The sequence below is a fragment of the Podarcis raffonei genome, chromosome 5 (assembly GCF_027172205.1).
Source record: "Podarcis raffonei isolate rPodRaf1 chromosome 5, rPodRaf1.pri, whole genome shotgun sequence".
NCBI lineage: Eukaryota > Metazoa > Chordata > Lepidosauria > Squamata > Lacertidae > Podarcis > Podarcis raffonei.
Window position 1 is genome coordinate 66,361,272 of NC_070606.1, and position 12,123 is coordinate 66,373,394.

Consider the following 12,123-nt stretch of genomic DNA (forward strand, 5'->3'; position numbering starts at 1 on the left):
CTATTCCTAGGGCTAAATCACTGTGCAGTGTGGGGGGTGGGCTTTGAATTCAGGAACAGTGTGGGCCTCATGGCATTCAGGTGAGGACCACAGTTGGGCCTTGGGCAATTGTTATGTGATAATAAACTTTCACAAATGCTGCATAAAAATGCTAATAGATAGCTGTTATAATATAATAATATTCTTAAGCTGTTGTGTTTTGCTGAACGCTGCAACTTCTTGTCTGGTACCCGACAAGATCCTTCAGCTAAGGATACTGGATTACGATGGGAACTAGAGTGATCCGGCATCTGAGTGGTTTCAGTTAATGCATATTGCTAATTGAATTTTAAATTTCTTCATAACAACACTGTCCTTTTTTAGGCCAACAGTTTCACAGTCTCCTCTGTCTCCGCCCCCTCTTGGCTTCACCGTTTCATCATTGGCAAGAAAGGGCAAAACCTGGCCAAAATCACCCAGCAAATGCCAAAGGTATGAGCACCTCAAAAGTGAATTATCACCTATTGGTGTTGGAATTGAGGAATTGTTAGAGTGCAATGTCTCAAAAGGTGTGTGTGCACATATATATCATTAGCTGTGAGGCAGACTTGTAGTCTGAGGGGCAAAGTCTGCAAAGAGTCTCATCTTGGTCTTCCTAGAAGGAATAGAGAAATTGAAACCTTGAAAGCCCTTGTGGCTTTTTACCACACTTTCGGGGCATTTTGAAACATGAGCCTGAGATTCCAAGTAACTTCTACACTTGTGAAATTGGGAGAAATTAAGTTGGCAGCAAGACAGAAAATGAGAAAGCAGATTTCACTTGTCACCATTACCCTTTTTGATAGGATCAGCTTTTCAGAGACACTTGAATTTGTGGTGGTTGTGTTTTTGTGTTTTTTATCTTAACAGTAAAAAACCCCAAACAATTTCACCACAAATAGGGCCAAACAGCAGCTAAACACAGCCAGTGAAAAAACTTAGTGCTCCTCAAAGTTTGCATATAATTTTCAACTAATGCCTAAGTTGTTTTCTGTAAATAACCTATTAATTAAATATTTGATTGGAAAATACAGTGTTGAAGCACCTTGTCCTGAGCGTTCACTAAAGAGCATCTTTGAAAATTATACAGAATAAGAATATAAAAAACACAAAAAGTTACAAAATACAATGGTACCTCTAGATACGAACGGGATCCGTTCCGGAGCCCCATTCGCATCTAGAGGTAAACGTAACTAGTGACGGCATGTCTGCGCATGCGCGCGTCGCTTTTCGCCACTTCTGCGCATGCGTGTGATGTCATTTTGAGTGTCTGCGCAAGCAGCGAAACCCGGAAGTAACGCGCTCTGTTACTTCTGGGTTGCCGAGGAGCGCAACTCGAACGCGCTCAACTCGAAGCATATTTAACCCGAGGTAGGACTGTACAGAGAAACTGAAGTGTACTGATGAAGGCCATTCTATACAGTTTCTGAAAAGACGAGTAGAGCAAGATACATTGAAATATACATAGTGGAAAAAGTGGAGCACAGTTTAGTCATGTATATTTTACTGAATCAAACATATTATTTTAATATGTGCAGATTTAAGCTGTGTGAATCATCATGGACATATGAAATAAAGCCATACATCCCATATCACAAAAAATGTTTTGCTTTGTCCTCTTCCAACTCTTAATTTGTATGTAAGCTTTTCTAAAAAGCCTATATCCCACACTTCATTATACCACAATAAAAGATTGGCACCTACTACGTCTTTCCAATGTCTGGCTATAATGGCTCTGACCAGCTGTTAGTGTGTGATACCATCTGTAAAAAGAGGGTAGCTCTTGCCTAAGGTTTAGTCAAGTAGATGCTTGTTGAATGAGGCTGGGGAGGGAATTCCACCAATGGAGTGCCACCTCAAAGAAAGCTTTGTTCTACTAGGCAACTGTCTTTCACCCAAAGCTTAAGTTGGCTAGAATAAGGCTTCAGCACATGTTTTTAACCATGAACTGGTTCCCTAGATCCTACCCCTCCTTCCCATCTTTAGAAAACACAAGTTCAAGGGGTTTCTTGCAGCATCTTCGCTTGCAGGCAAAAGCCATATTGCCACATTCATTCCCCTGCCATTACATGGATCCCTCTTCAGTAGTTTCATGCTGATGCTGAATTTTCTCCCTTACTGGAAGGTTCACATAGAATTCACTGAAGGAGAAGATAGAATCACTCTGGAGGGACCCACTGAAGATGTCAACATGGCTCAAGAACAAATCGAGAACATGGTCAAGGATCTGGTGAGTTAAGAAGCCCTAGTTTGATTTGTGTGGCCATCTTATCAAAATGGAAGGTGCAGATGCAAGCCATCACTAAAAACCATCAAGCCTCATATTGTGTCCTCCTACTTAGATTAAATATGCAATTTATATTCCATAGCAAAGCAAGTGCACTGAGTTCAGTGGAGTTGACATCTGGTATGTGTGCTTAGGACTGCAGTTCTGGAGACAAAAGGAGGCTGTTGATTTTTTTCAATGGAATGGCCATAAAGGGAACAAAGAGCTGTGTTAGAAACATGATCTGGGTCAAGTGATGGTGAAGCTGCTGAGTGTCCCCAAGCTGTGTGCTCTTTGCTCAGGCTTGAGCTACTTTCCTCAACAGAACATCTGGATCTAATAGTGGCTAGTTATCTTTTGTGTCATGGCTGATGTTGCTGTCCTGTTTCTGTTCTTTGTTCCTCGGCTAGAGGAGTATGTGTTTGCTCCTGATTCTGGCTAACTGTGGCGTGCTCTTTGCAGATTAACCGGATGGATTATACTGAAATCAATATTGACCATAAATTCCACAGACATCTCATTGGAAAGAGTGGAGCCAACAGTGAGTTAAATGCTTGTTCAGTGTCTTCCTGTGTGTGTAATATGCATTGTTGTTGTCCCTGTTAGAGATAACTTACAATCTCATCTCTCTGGGTCTCTAGCTATACTTCTGGGTTTCTAGGACTGAGGTGTTCTGGAGAACTAATAATGTGCTCTCTGCAAATATGGGAGGTTCTTCTTGAGAAACTTTCTTAGTTTGTTTCTGGTTAGAATAGATAACAGAAAATGTGTGTGGGGGGAATCTTGGGGAAATAACCTCTGCATGCCTCATCCCATTCAATTCCTAATTATTCTATTGAACACAGTTTCCAATGGGAAGATATGTGTCTCTTTCTTAAAACATCGTGTTGACTAAGCATTGAAATCCCGCTGCCCCCTCTACTAGTTTGTCCTCTGTGAATAGGTCAGTGTCTCCTACAGCGCAAGTAATCCTTAAAGGAGAAAGCCTCTTGTTCTGAAACTCTGAAGCCTTGATTGCAGAGCATATGCAGTGGACGAGTGTTCTTAGCAGAATCTTTTTGATTTGCAGTCAACAGGATTAAGGATCAGTACAAAGTGTCTGTGCGAATCCCTCCAGACAATGAGAAGAGCAACCTCATCAGAATTGAAGGAGACCCTCAGGGAGTTCAAGAGGCCAAGAGAGAGCTGCTGGAACTTGCATCGCGTATGGTGAGCCATGGAGAACTGGACTGTGTCCAGGAGAGAAGTGTTAACTACTAGCGAGGCTTCCTGCCAAACTTTCCCACACACCAGGAAGCGATTCTGTTTTATCTCTCTACCTGGGTGGTGCGTCATTGTGGTGACGTTTGTGGCTTGTCAAACTTTGCAGCTTGACTGGTTGGTAGATCTGCCTGTTGTGCAAGTGTGAATGAAATACAACATGTGTTTCAAGCAAGGGGACTTTTTATCATGGAGACTCCCACCCCATTTTTCCTCCCCAGGAAAATGAACGCACAAAGGACCTGATCATTGACCAGAAATTCCATAGAACTATCATTGGGCAGAAGGGTGAACGGATTCGGGATACCCGGGATAAATTTCCAGAGGTAACAAAAGTCTTTGAAACGCACACATGACAGAGAGACAGATTAAAATGTATTTTTATATTGACTTGATTACAGGCATCTCCCCACTTGCACATGATCAGCATGCATGTGAACACTGACACTCGCACCATTTTCAGTGGCTAAAGGGTGTGGTGCAAGGCGGTCTTGCGCACGTCCTGCTGATGCATGCAGTGACCAGGAATGGAACCCCCATGCAATTGGGGATTGCATAGTGCTCTTAAATGGGGCCCCTAGTGGCTTCCTATTCACACTCCGCAGCAACTCTAATTGTCCTAGACCATTCACTTGGCCCCAATATTTCTTTATTTAAAATTTAAAAAGGCATCAGGTTGGCAGAATCATTGCCTATTTGGTACATCCTGTCTGTGTGTTTTTTTCCCCTCAAAATAGTTTAAACTGTTCGTAGGAGGCTCCTTCTTTCATGCTTTTCTGACACATCCCTCTCCTCATAAATGTAAAACAGGCTTTCATTGAAGTCAAGACAACACTGTCTCTTTCGACTTACATAGCGGGAAGGAGATACCCAAAACTTTACATTTGACTTTCTTCAGTAATGTTTTATTCTGGATTGTTTTAATTGATGTTTTAATGTGCTGTAAACCGCTTTGAGATTTTTTCTTTTAAAATATAAAGCGGTATAGAAATGAAATGAATAATAAAATTTAGAAAATCAAAGTGAGGCTTTGTCTTTGGTTCAAAGCATAATGGGTCTCGCCTGAAGTGGTCCAAAGTAAAGCAGCCTCCTATCCAGGTTCTTTCTTTCTTTCTTTCTTTCTTTCTTTCTTTCTTTCTTTCTTTCTTTCTGTGCCTCTTAAGAAATAATGTTTGGAGGTGCTGTTTTAGACACATACAAAAAAGGGTGGCTGTGGGTGTTAGCCAACTATTGCAGCAGAGTGTGGTTTTTGTTTTACTGTTCCTTCTCTTTTATCTACTTCTCACTCATATTACATTGTGCTAATTCACCTATAGCAAGATGATGTCATATAGCAATAACTAGTATAGGGCCATGTCTTGGAGCACAGAGAAAAACTCTGAGTTTTGAATTCCACAGTATGGAAATAACCTCCTGAGACTCAGCAACCTGTTTAACATTATCTTGGATTAACTGTTTCTTGCAGGTTATTATCAACTTCCCAGATCCTTCACACAAGAGTGACATTGTCCAACTTAGAGGACCCAAGAATGAGGTGGAAAAATGCACAAAGTACATGCAGAAGATGGTGGCAGATCTGGTAGGTGATCATCTCTGCCTCTGCTTTCGGTTTGGTTTGCAAATACAGGGGCTTTGTTAGTGCCAAGCATTCCACTATATCAGGCATAGGGAACCAGCGGTATATACGCCTCAATGAGATCCAGCAGGGTTATTCATTTGGCTCATGAAGCTGTTTCCTGCAAGCCACACTTACCTGTGCATCAGCTGGTGTAATTTAGGACATGGAGCGTGAGTCAGGAAAAGACACAGCTCCCTGCCAAAAGTGGGGTTTGCTGGCACTGTGAGTCAGAGGATTGGCAATGCTTTCAAACCTCTGCCACTTTTCCTTTGTGGCTTGATTTCAAACCACGTGGGCAAAGGAAGACTTCACCAGAGAAATGAGTAAAACATAGGTAAAGTCACATTTACTCATACAACTTTGTGTCTATTCTTTGTTCCATTCATCCACGCTTCCTTTCTTGTAAGGTTGAAAACAGCTACTCCATTTCAGTTCCCATCTTCAAACAATTCCACAAGAACATCATTGGGAAAGGAGGTGCAAATATCAAAAAGGTGAGACTTCCTTGATTCTTCCTTGTTATCCTTGTAGTTTGTTACTTCTCAGTATTTCTGACACCTCCTGTTAGATATTTGGCCCAGGAGGCAGCCATGTCTGTTCCTTTAACTTTTTTTTTGTCTTTGCTGTAGATCCGTGAAGAATGCAGCACCAAGATTGATCTCCCAGCAGAGAATAGCAATTCGGAGACAATTATCATTACAGGGAAAAGAGCCAACTGTGAAGCTGCTCGCAATCGGATTCTCTCCATCCAAAAAGAGTTGGTAAGACAAGCAGCCCTTTCATCATAACGGCTATTACCAATTTCAGTAAAAAAAAAGTTGCAAGCAGATTGATTCAGTTTCCTTAGAGAAACCACAACTTTCTTGGGCAACGTCTTGGTTTTCTTGGGGGCATGTGTGTTAGTTTTCCTTTTGGCTTTATCGGACATCACTCACCAAATATTCCAGGTGAACTGCCATCCAGAAATCAAAAGATCTTGGTTGCCCCTCAACTCTTCCTGATAAAAGCCACATAATCAAAAGGTCACAATGCTGGGAAGATGTTTGGGCTTGTATTACAGTAACCCTCAAGTGGAAAGGGATTCTGGAGTAAACTCCAGAAGTCAAGTTTGAAGAGGTAGCAGTTCTAAGAAATAATCACACTGTTTATTTGCAAGAGAGATTTTGTGGTGATGGCTTTGTGGGAGGCTTCTGTCAGTTACTGATTTAGAGTTGCTCTTAAGTCCTTGAATCATAGCAGTTTCGATTCTGTGGAAGCTTTTTCTCAAGGGATTCCCCTCCCCATCTAGTACAGTGTGTGCTACAACTAAAAACAACAACCCACTGAACACTATATACTATGGAAACCCTTGTTTCCATAGTATAAAATAAATATGTTTATATAGTACATATTCTACAGTAAACATGTAGAATGAACATAGAGCCAGAGACTCCTCCATGCTGAAGATCTCAAAGTATATCTGAAACACATTGTTTTGGCACAAGGATGGGGGACCTATAGCCCTCTGATGCTGCTGTTTGACTACGTCCCATTGGTCCCAACCAGCATAACCAAAGGTGATGAGGGATGATTAAAGTTGTAGTCTAATGACATTTGGAAGACTGTAGCTTTCACATCCCTGCATTTTCAGGATGTCCTCTTGCCTGCTTTCCCCCTGCTACTGGATCAGAAATCTTTTAACTTTAAATAGAAACCTCTCAGGCGAAAAGAATTGTCATGTCATATCTCTCCTCTCATCGCTGGCATGCAGAAATTGAGCAGCCGGCCAGATTTTGTGGCTAGCTCTTTAGGTATTTGTTTGAAAGCAGCAGAGGTACGTTTTAAGCGATGTGCTATTGACGCTTCAGTTATTCTCTCCACTTCCCTTCTGCCGCTTTCACCAGCAGCTGAGAAAAGAAAAACCCAAACAGGTTGATCTGTGTGCATTTAATATGCAATCAATTGGGGACCTCTGTAAAAAAGAGAAGGAAGGGCAGGATTTTTCAGCTTACATCCATCTGATCTGAGGTTTAATATGAAGGTATCTCTGAATAACAGCTATTCTTTTTACTGTGAGCAGGACACTCCCCTAGAACTCCGTGTTGAAGCACATAGGCGTGCTTCTGTGGGGGTAGTGCTGCCTGATGCAGTCAGTGACTGTCGTTTGCTGACACATCCAGCTGGTTCCTGGCACGTGTCCCAGATTCCCTCTGTCAGTCTTAGTTTTGAATAAGAAATAATGGAGGGGGGGGGACTTCCTGAGCACATAGTTGGGGAGAGGGAGTTCTTTGTGCCTTCCTACAATTTCTCTGCATGAGGGAAGAGGGGGAAAGCCTAAATACCTCTTCTTTTCTGTCCGTGCCTCTCCCTGCCCCCTTGCTGTTGCCCCAGGCTAACATTGCAGAGGTGGAGGTCTCCATCCCTTCCAAGCTGCACAACTCGCTCATTGGTGCCAAAGGTCGTTTCATCCGCTCCATCATGGAGGAATGCGGTGGGGTTCACATCCACTTCCCCACAGAAGGCTCCGGCAGCGATACAGTCACCATCAGGGGCCCTGCCCAGGACGTTGAAAAGGCCAAGAAACAGCTCCTACAACTGGCAGAAGAGAAGGTAGGAACCGTGGATGTGGAAAAATAGGTGCTGCCAGCACAGTTCCTATGGATAAGCTTTGAATTTGTGGTCACAAGGAAATCACTGTGGCAAAAATTTACACATTCCGGGGGGGGGGGGGATTAACTACTAATAGGAAATAAAGTTGGCAGTTGCTAGCCTATTACGCCAAACTCTGCTTCCATTTTGTGGCTGGCTGTGCCCCATATTTTGACTGATGGGCCTTAGAAATTTTCAGCTCTCTCAAGTGATCCCTGGGGATAGAAAGTTTGAGAACTCCTGGTCTCTTCTAACAAGAATTAGTGCTCCAGGGTCTCAGGCATAGGTCTTTCCTGGACCTGCTACCTAAAGGCAATTTAACTGTGGATGCCAAGATCAGACATGCAATTCATCTGCCACTAAAATATGGCTGCTCCCTAAATTTATTCCCTTCCTGCTAATAGCTAATCCAACAGGGTTGCTAAAGGTGATTGAGAATTTATTGTACGTCACTGTGCTATGAAAAAGTTCTCCCTCCCTCCCTTTGTCTGGTGTTTGGATCAGGGGATCATTGCTTTAATAATTGCAGCTGACTATATTTATACTTGAAGGGGGGGCAACTTGAGCTGCTCCTTCCTTCTGTTGGAGACTCAGCTGGGTACGAAAGAATATGCAGCTTGTCTGGAATTTTGGCTTCTCTTGGAGCCTTCGGAGCAACTTCCTGGAACTTCACAGGCCCAGGCTTCATCCTGAGCTACTCAGAACTGACTCTCTCTGTTTACTAACTAAATAAACACCCTTTACGTGCAAGTTCTTAGGTGCTGCTCTGAAAACAGCATGTCCTAAATCTGCAGAACAGGTGGAATCTGCCTACGCTGCATTTAATGGCAGGGCGTTTGGCCCTGTCAGGTTTCTTAACAGCAAGCTGCTGTTGGGCTCCTCTGTCTAGCTATAATGTCTCACTCCATTTGTCTGCAGCCCTGAGGCTGGTCTCTCCACTAGAGGCAAATTCAGAGCCAATGCAGAATCTCAAAGCACTTTCTTTGGCATACTTTCCTGGCTTCTAGCAGAAGAAGCATTTTATTTGTCTTTTACTACATATGCAGCTCTCGGTTCGTTCTTCGGTGCAGTTGAAGAAGCCCTCGTAGCAACTCTCAGGGGTGGTTAAGAGTTGAGAGAAAGTGTCTTGTCCAAGGTCACAGTGAGTGTCCGGGATTAAGCAGAGATTTGAACAGAAGTCTTCTCTGGTTCTACTCTCCTCTGTACCGCCCTTTGAGGGTGTGGTGGAAGAGTGCTGAAACGATGGGGCACAGTACTTTCTTTGCATGCCAAAGGTTCCGGCATCAGTTCCTGGCATCTCCCAGATAGGGCAAGAAAGGGCTCGTTTCTGAAACCTTGGAGAGCCACTGCCACACACAGTAAATGATACGGAGCTAGGTAGACTAATGGTCTAACTCTACATCAAACAGCTTCCCATGTTTTATCATCTAACTTTAGAAAAAGTATTCATTGTACATATATTTAGGGCGTGATCCTCTCTAACATGAGCACCCGCTGCACATGCATAGAGGGGATTGCTTATAGAGCCATTGGAATATTTCCTGTGACAAGCGAAGTAGCTATATGCAAACTTATTCAATTTAGCATGATTTGTACAGATAATTTGACTTTTGCTGGACTGCTGTTTGTAATAGTACAACTGTGAAACCTGCCAACAGAGTTCTGCTTCTGTGTATGAACATTGCTTAACTCCTACCTTTCATGCCTTGAAAAGGGCTTTTAACCTGATTTATTCCGAACATCTGGATCTCAAAGCTGTTAACCTCCACAGATTTTTCAGTAGGGCTGTCATATTAGTTTTCTCCAGTAACAACGGCGACAAGAATGTAAAGAAATACCTCCAAATCCTGATGTGTTTATTTTTATTTATTCCTGCTGTTTAGCAAACAAAGAGTTATACTGTGGACTTGCGTGCCAAACCGGAGTACCACAAGTTCCTGATTGGCAAAGGAGGCGGTAACATTCGCAAGGTGCGTGATAATACTGGTGCCCGGATTATCTTCCCCACCTCAGAGGACAAAGATCAGGAGCTGATTACTATCATGGGAACAGAGGAAGCTGTCAAAGAGGCCCAGAAGGAGCTGGAAGTGCTCATCAAGAACCTGGTGAGGAAAAGGATCTCTTCATTTGTCAATATGAAGTGATAACCTTTTGATGTTGACATATGGACTTAAGGGAGATCATTGCCCTGGAGAATTTTCAGGCAGTGACGATGCCTTGTGTGTTTCAGGACAATGTGATTGAAGATTCCATGACGGTGGACCCTAAGCATCACCGGCACTTTGTCATCCGGAAAGGGCAGGTGCTACGGACCATTGCAGAGGAGTATGGGGGTGTGATGGTCAGCTTTCCACGCCCTGGCACACAGAGTGACAAGGTCACCCTTAAAGGAGCAAAGGACTGTGTGGAAGCGGCAAAGAAGCGCATCTTGGAGATCATTGATGACTTGGTGAGTGTCCATGTTAGAGGAGCCTCTCTTCCCCATGGTCACTTTTTTTCTAGTCTAGGTGTTTTTGTTTCTGTTTTGGTCTAGCATTTATTAAAAAAACCAAAAACTGGGTGTATCATAAACTCTCATAACACCTGAGAAACTAGCCTCTTTAGATTCTAAGCTAGGTAAGAATTCTTAATTACTAATTACTAATTCTAGCCTTCTAATTGCAGCCAAAGTAAAGAAAGGGTTTGCTGGAACAGTCTGACCGTGACGTGCAGGAACCTGTTCTTTGTGATTTAATTTCTTATAACCCTGGCATGTATTTCCTAGCAGTCATACTTTTCTTCCATTATTGCACACATTATAGTCAACAAACAAACAATTCATAAATGCAGTACAGCATGCAATCTGATCCTGGCAGATTGAATACATAACCAAAAACCCCATAGAACTTTGCTGTCCTAAGGACAGAGATGAGATTGTCAAGGAAAACAGAGACATTCTAAAAGGAACATTTGGCAGTATTGGAAGGCACGCCGCAGAAGGACACTGTGAGAAGTTGATAAAAATCACAGTAATAAAAATGGTATAACACACGAATCTTCTGAAAATATTGAGCAGGATTCACCTCATCAGCAGGAGGGTGTCCTTTTGCCCATAGGGCTGGGCCCCCTGAGATTGGCTCTGGTGGGGTCAGGTCATACCCTAGAACAGCACACACAGGAAGTGTGGGATCATCTCACCCAGTAGAGTTTAAAATTGATGTGAGTTACTTTGGGAGGCAATCATTACCTGGAAAGTGGGATAAAAATAGGAATAAATTCTTTTCTCCTCCCCCTAGGAAGCCCAGGTGACAATAGAATGCACCATTCTTCAGAAGTATCACCGCTCTATTATGGGCCCCAAAGGTTCCAGGATCCAGCAGATCACCCGCGACCATGGTGTTCAGATCAAATTCCCAGACCGGGAGGAGAACGTGGGTACGAGATCTTACAAGCCTGCCAGTAAAAGCAGGCACCCGCGGGGGGTGGGGTGGGGGGGAGCAACACAAAAGTGCCTCATATCTTCTGAGATGCTTTCACTGTGCTTAAGAAGTGAAATGGCTATTTTTCAGTGGATTTTTTTTTTAATCAACCCAGTTTCCTTAAACCCAGATGTGTTGCCTTGGGAGTTGGCTAAATGTGCCCTCCATTTACTACAGACTTGTCTTAAGGGCAGCACACTTTCAGAGTTGGTTAATCGTCTACTAAAAACCTAGGTAGAAGGGAAAACATGGCAAACTCTTAATGATTCCGAGCCTTTCCAAATAAGGCTATCCCACCACACATTGAGAACTGACTATTTAGGTGGGTAATTCTTTGTAGTTCATTTATGAGCAGTAGGCCGCATCCGAGATGTCAGCCAGCCAGGCATCACTACTGGGAAACCAAATAAACTTGGTGTGGAAGTTGGCTCTTGCAATTTTAACAGAGGATAATGATAGGTGGCACTTCAGACTTGGCTTTTCTATGATCTGCCTAGGCCAGGAATTTTACAGTGAGAACAATCCATACCTCTGGGTGCCCTGGAGATAACAAGCCGGCAACTTCAGGCTAACCAGTTGAAAATGTAGTCACTCTTCTCACCTCTGTGATCATAGCTCCCACTGCAGAGTCGCCAGCCCAGGAGAATGGCAAAGAGGGTGGAGAAGGGAAGGAGAACAAAGAAACAGATCCTGGCTCCCCAAAGAAATGTGATACTATCATAATCTCTGGTCGTCGAGAGAAGTGTGAGGCAGCAAAAGAAGCCCTGCAGGTAAGATTATTTGTTGGCTGCTATGCCCTGAAAAAATACAGCTTTGCTTACTAGGTGCTGTAAAATGGCCCAGCCATATTTTGCTCATAAGGATCTTTTAATTGT

General features: G+C 43.2%; 1 protein-coding gene across 3 annotated transcripts in view; it reads left to right on the forward strand.

Moving 5' to 3' along the window:
• HDLBP (high density lipoprotein binding protein) overlaps nucleotides 1-12,123 on the forward strand; it is a 52,369-nt gene that overhangs the window by 34,902 nt on the left and 5,344 nt on the right. For all 3 annotated transcript variants that reach the window (XM_053389919.1, XM_053389921.1, XM_053389920.1), the window contains exons 9-21: nucleotides 364-471; nucleotides 2,144-2,248; nucleotides 2,747-2,825; nucleotides 3,354-3,493; nucleotides 3,766-3,870; nucleotides 5,010-5,123; nucleotides 5,570-5,656; nucleotides 5,792-5,923; nucleotides 7,533-7,751; nucleotides 9,674-9,895; nucleotides 10,021-10,239; nucleotides 11,066-11,204; nucleotides 11,864-12,018. In XM_053389919.1, coding sequence (XP_053245894.1) covers nucleotides 364-471; nucleotides 2,144-2,248; nucleotides 2,747-2,825; nucleotides 3,354-3,493; nucleotides 3,766-3,870; nucleotides 5,010-5,123; nucleotides 5,570-5,656; nucleotides 5,792-5,923; nucleotides 7,533-7,751; nucleotides 9,674-9,895; nucleotides 10,021-10,239; nucleotides 11,066-11,204; nucleotides 11,864-12,018 — 1,824 coding nt within the window. The remainder of the gene's footprint in view (nucleotides 1-363; nucleotides 472-2,143; nucleotides 2,249-2,746; nucleotides 2,826-3,353; nucleotides 3,494-3,765; nucleotides 3,871-5,009; nucleotides 5,124-5,569; nucleotides 5,657-5,791; nucleotides 5,924-7,532; nucleotides 7,752-9,673; nucleotides 9,896-10,020; nucleotides 10,240-11,065; nucleotides 11,205-11,863; nucleotides 12,019-12,123) is intronic.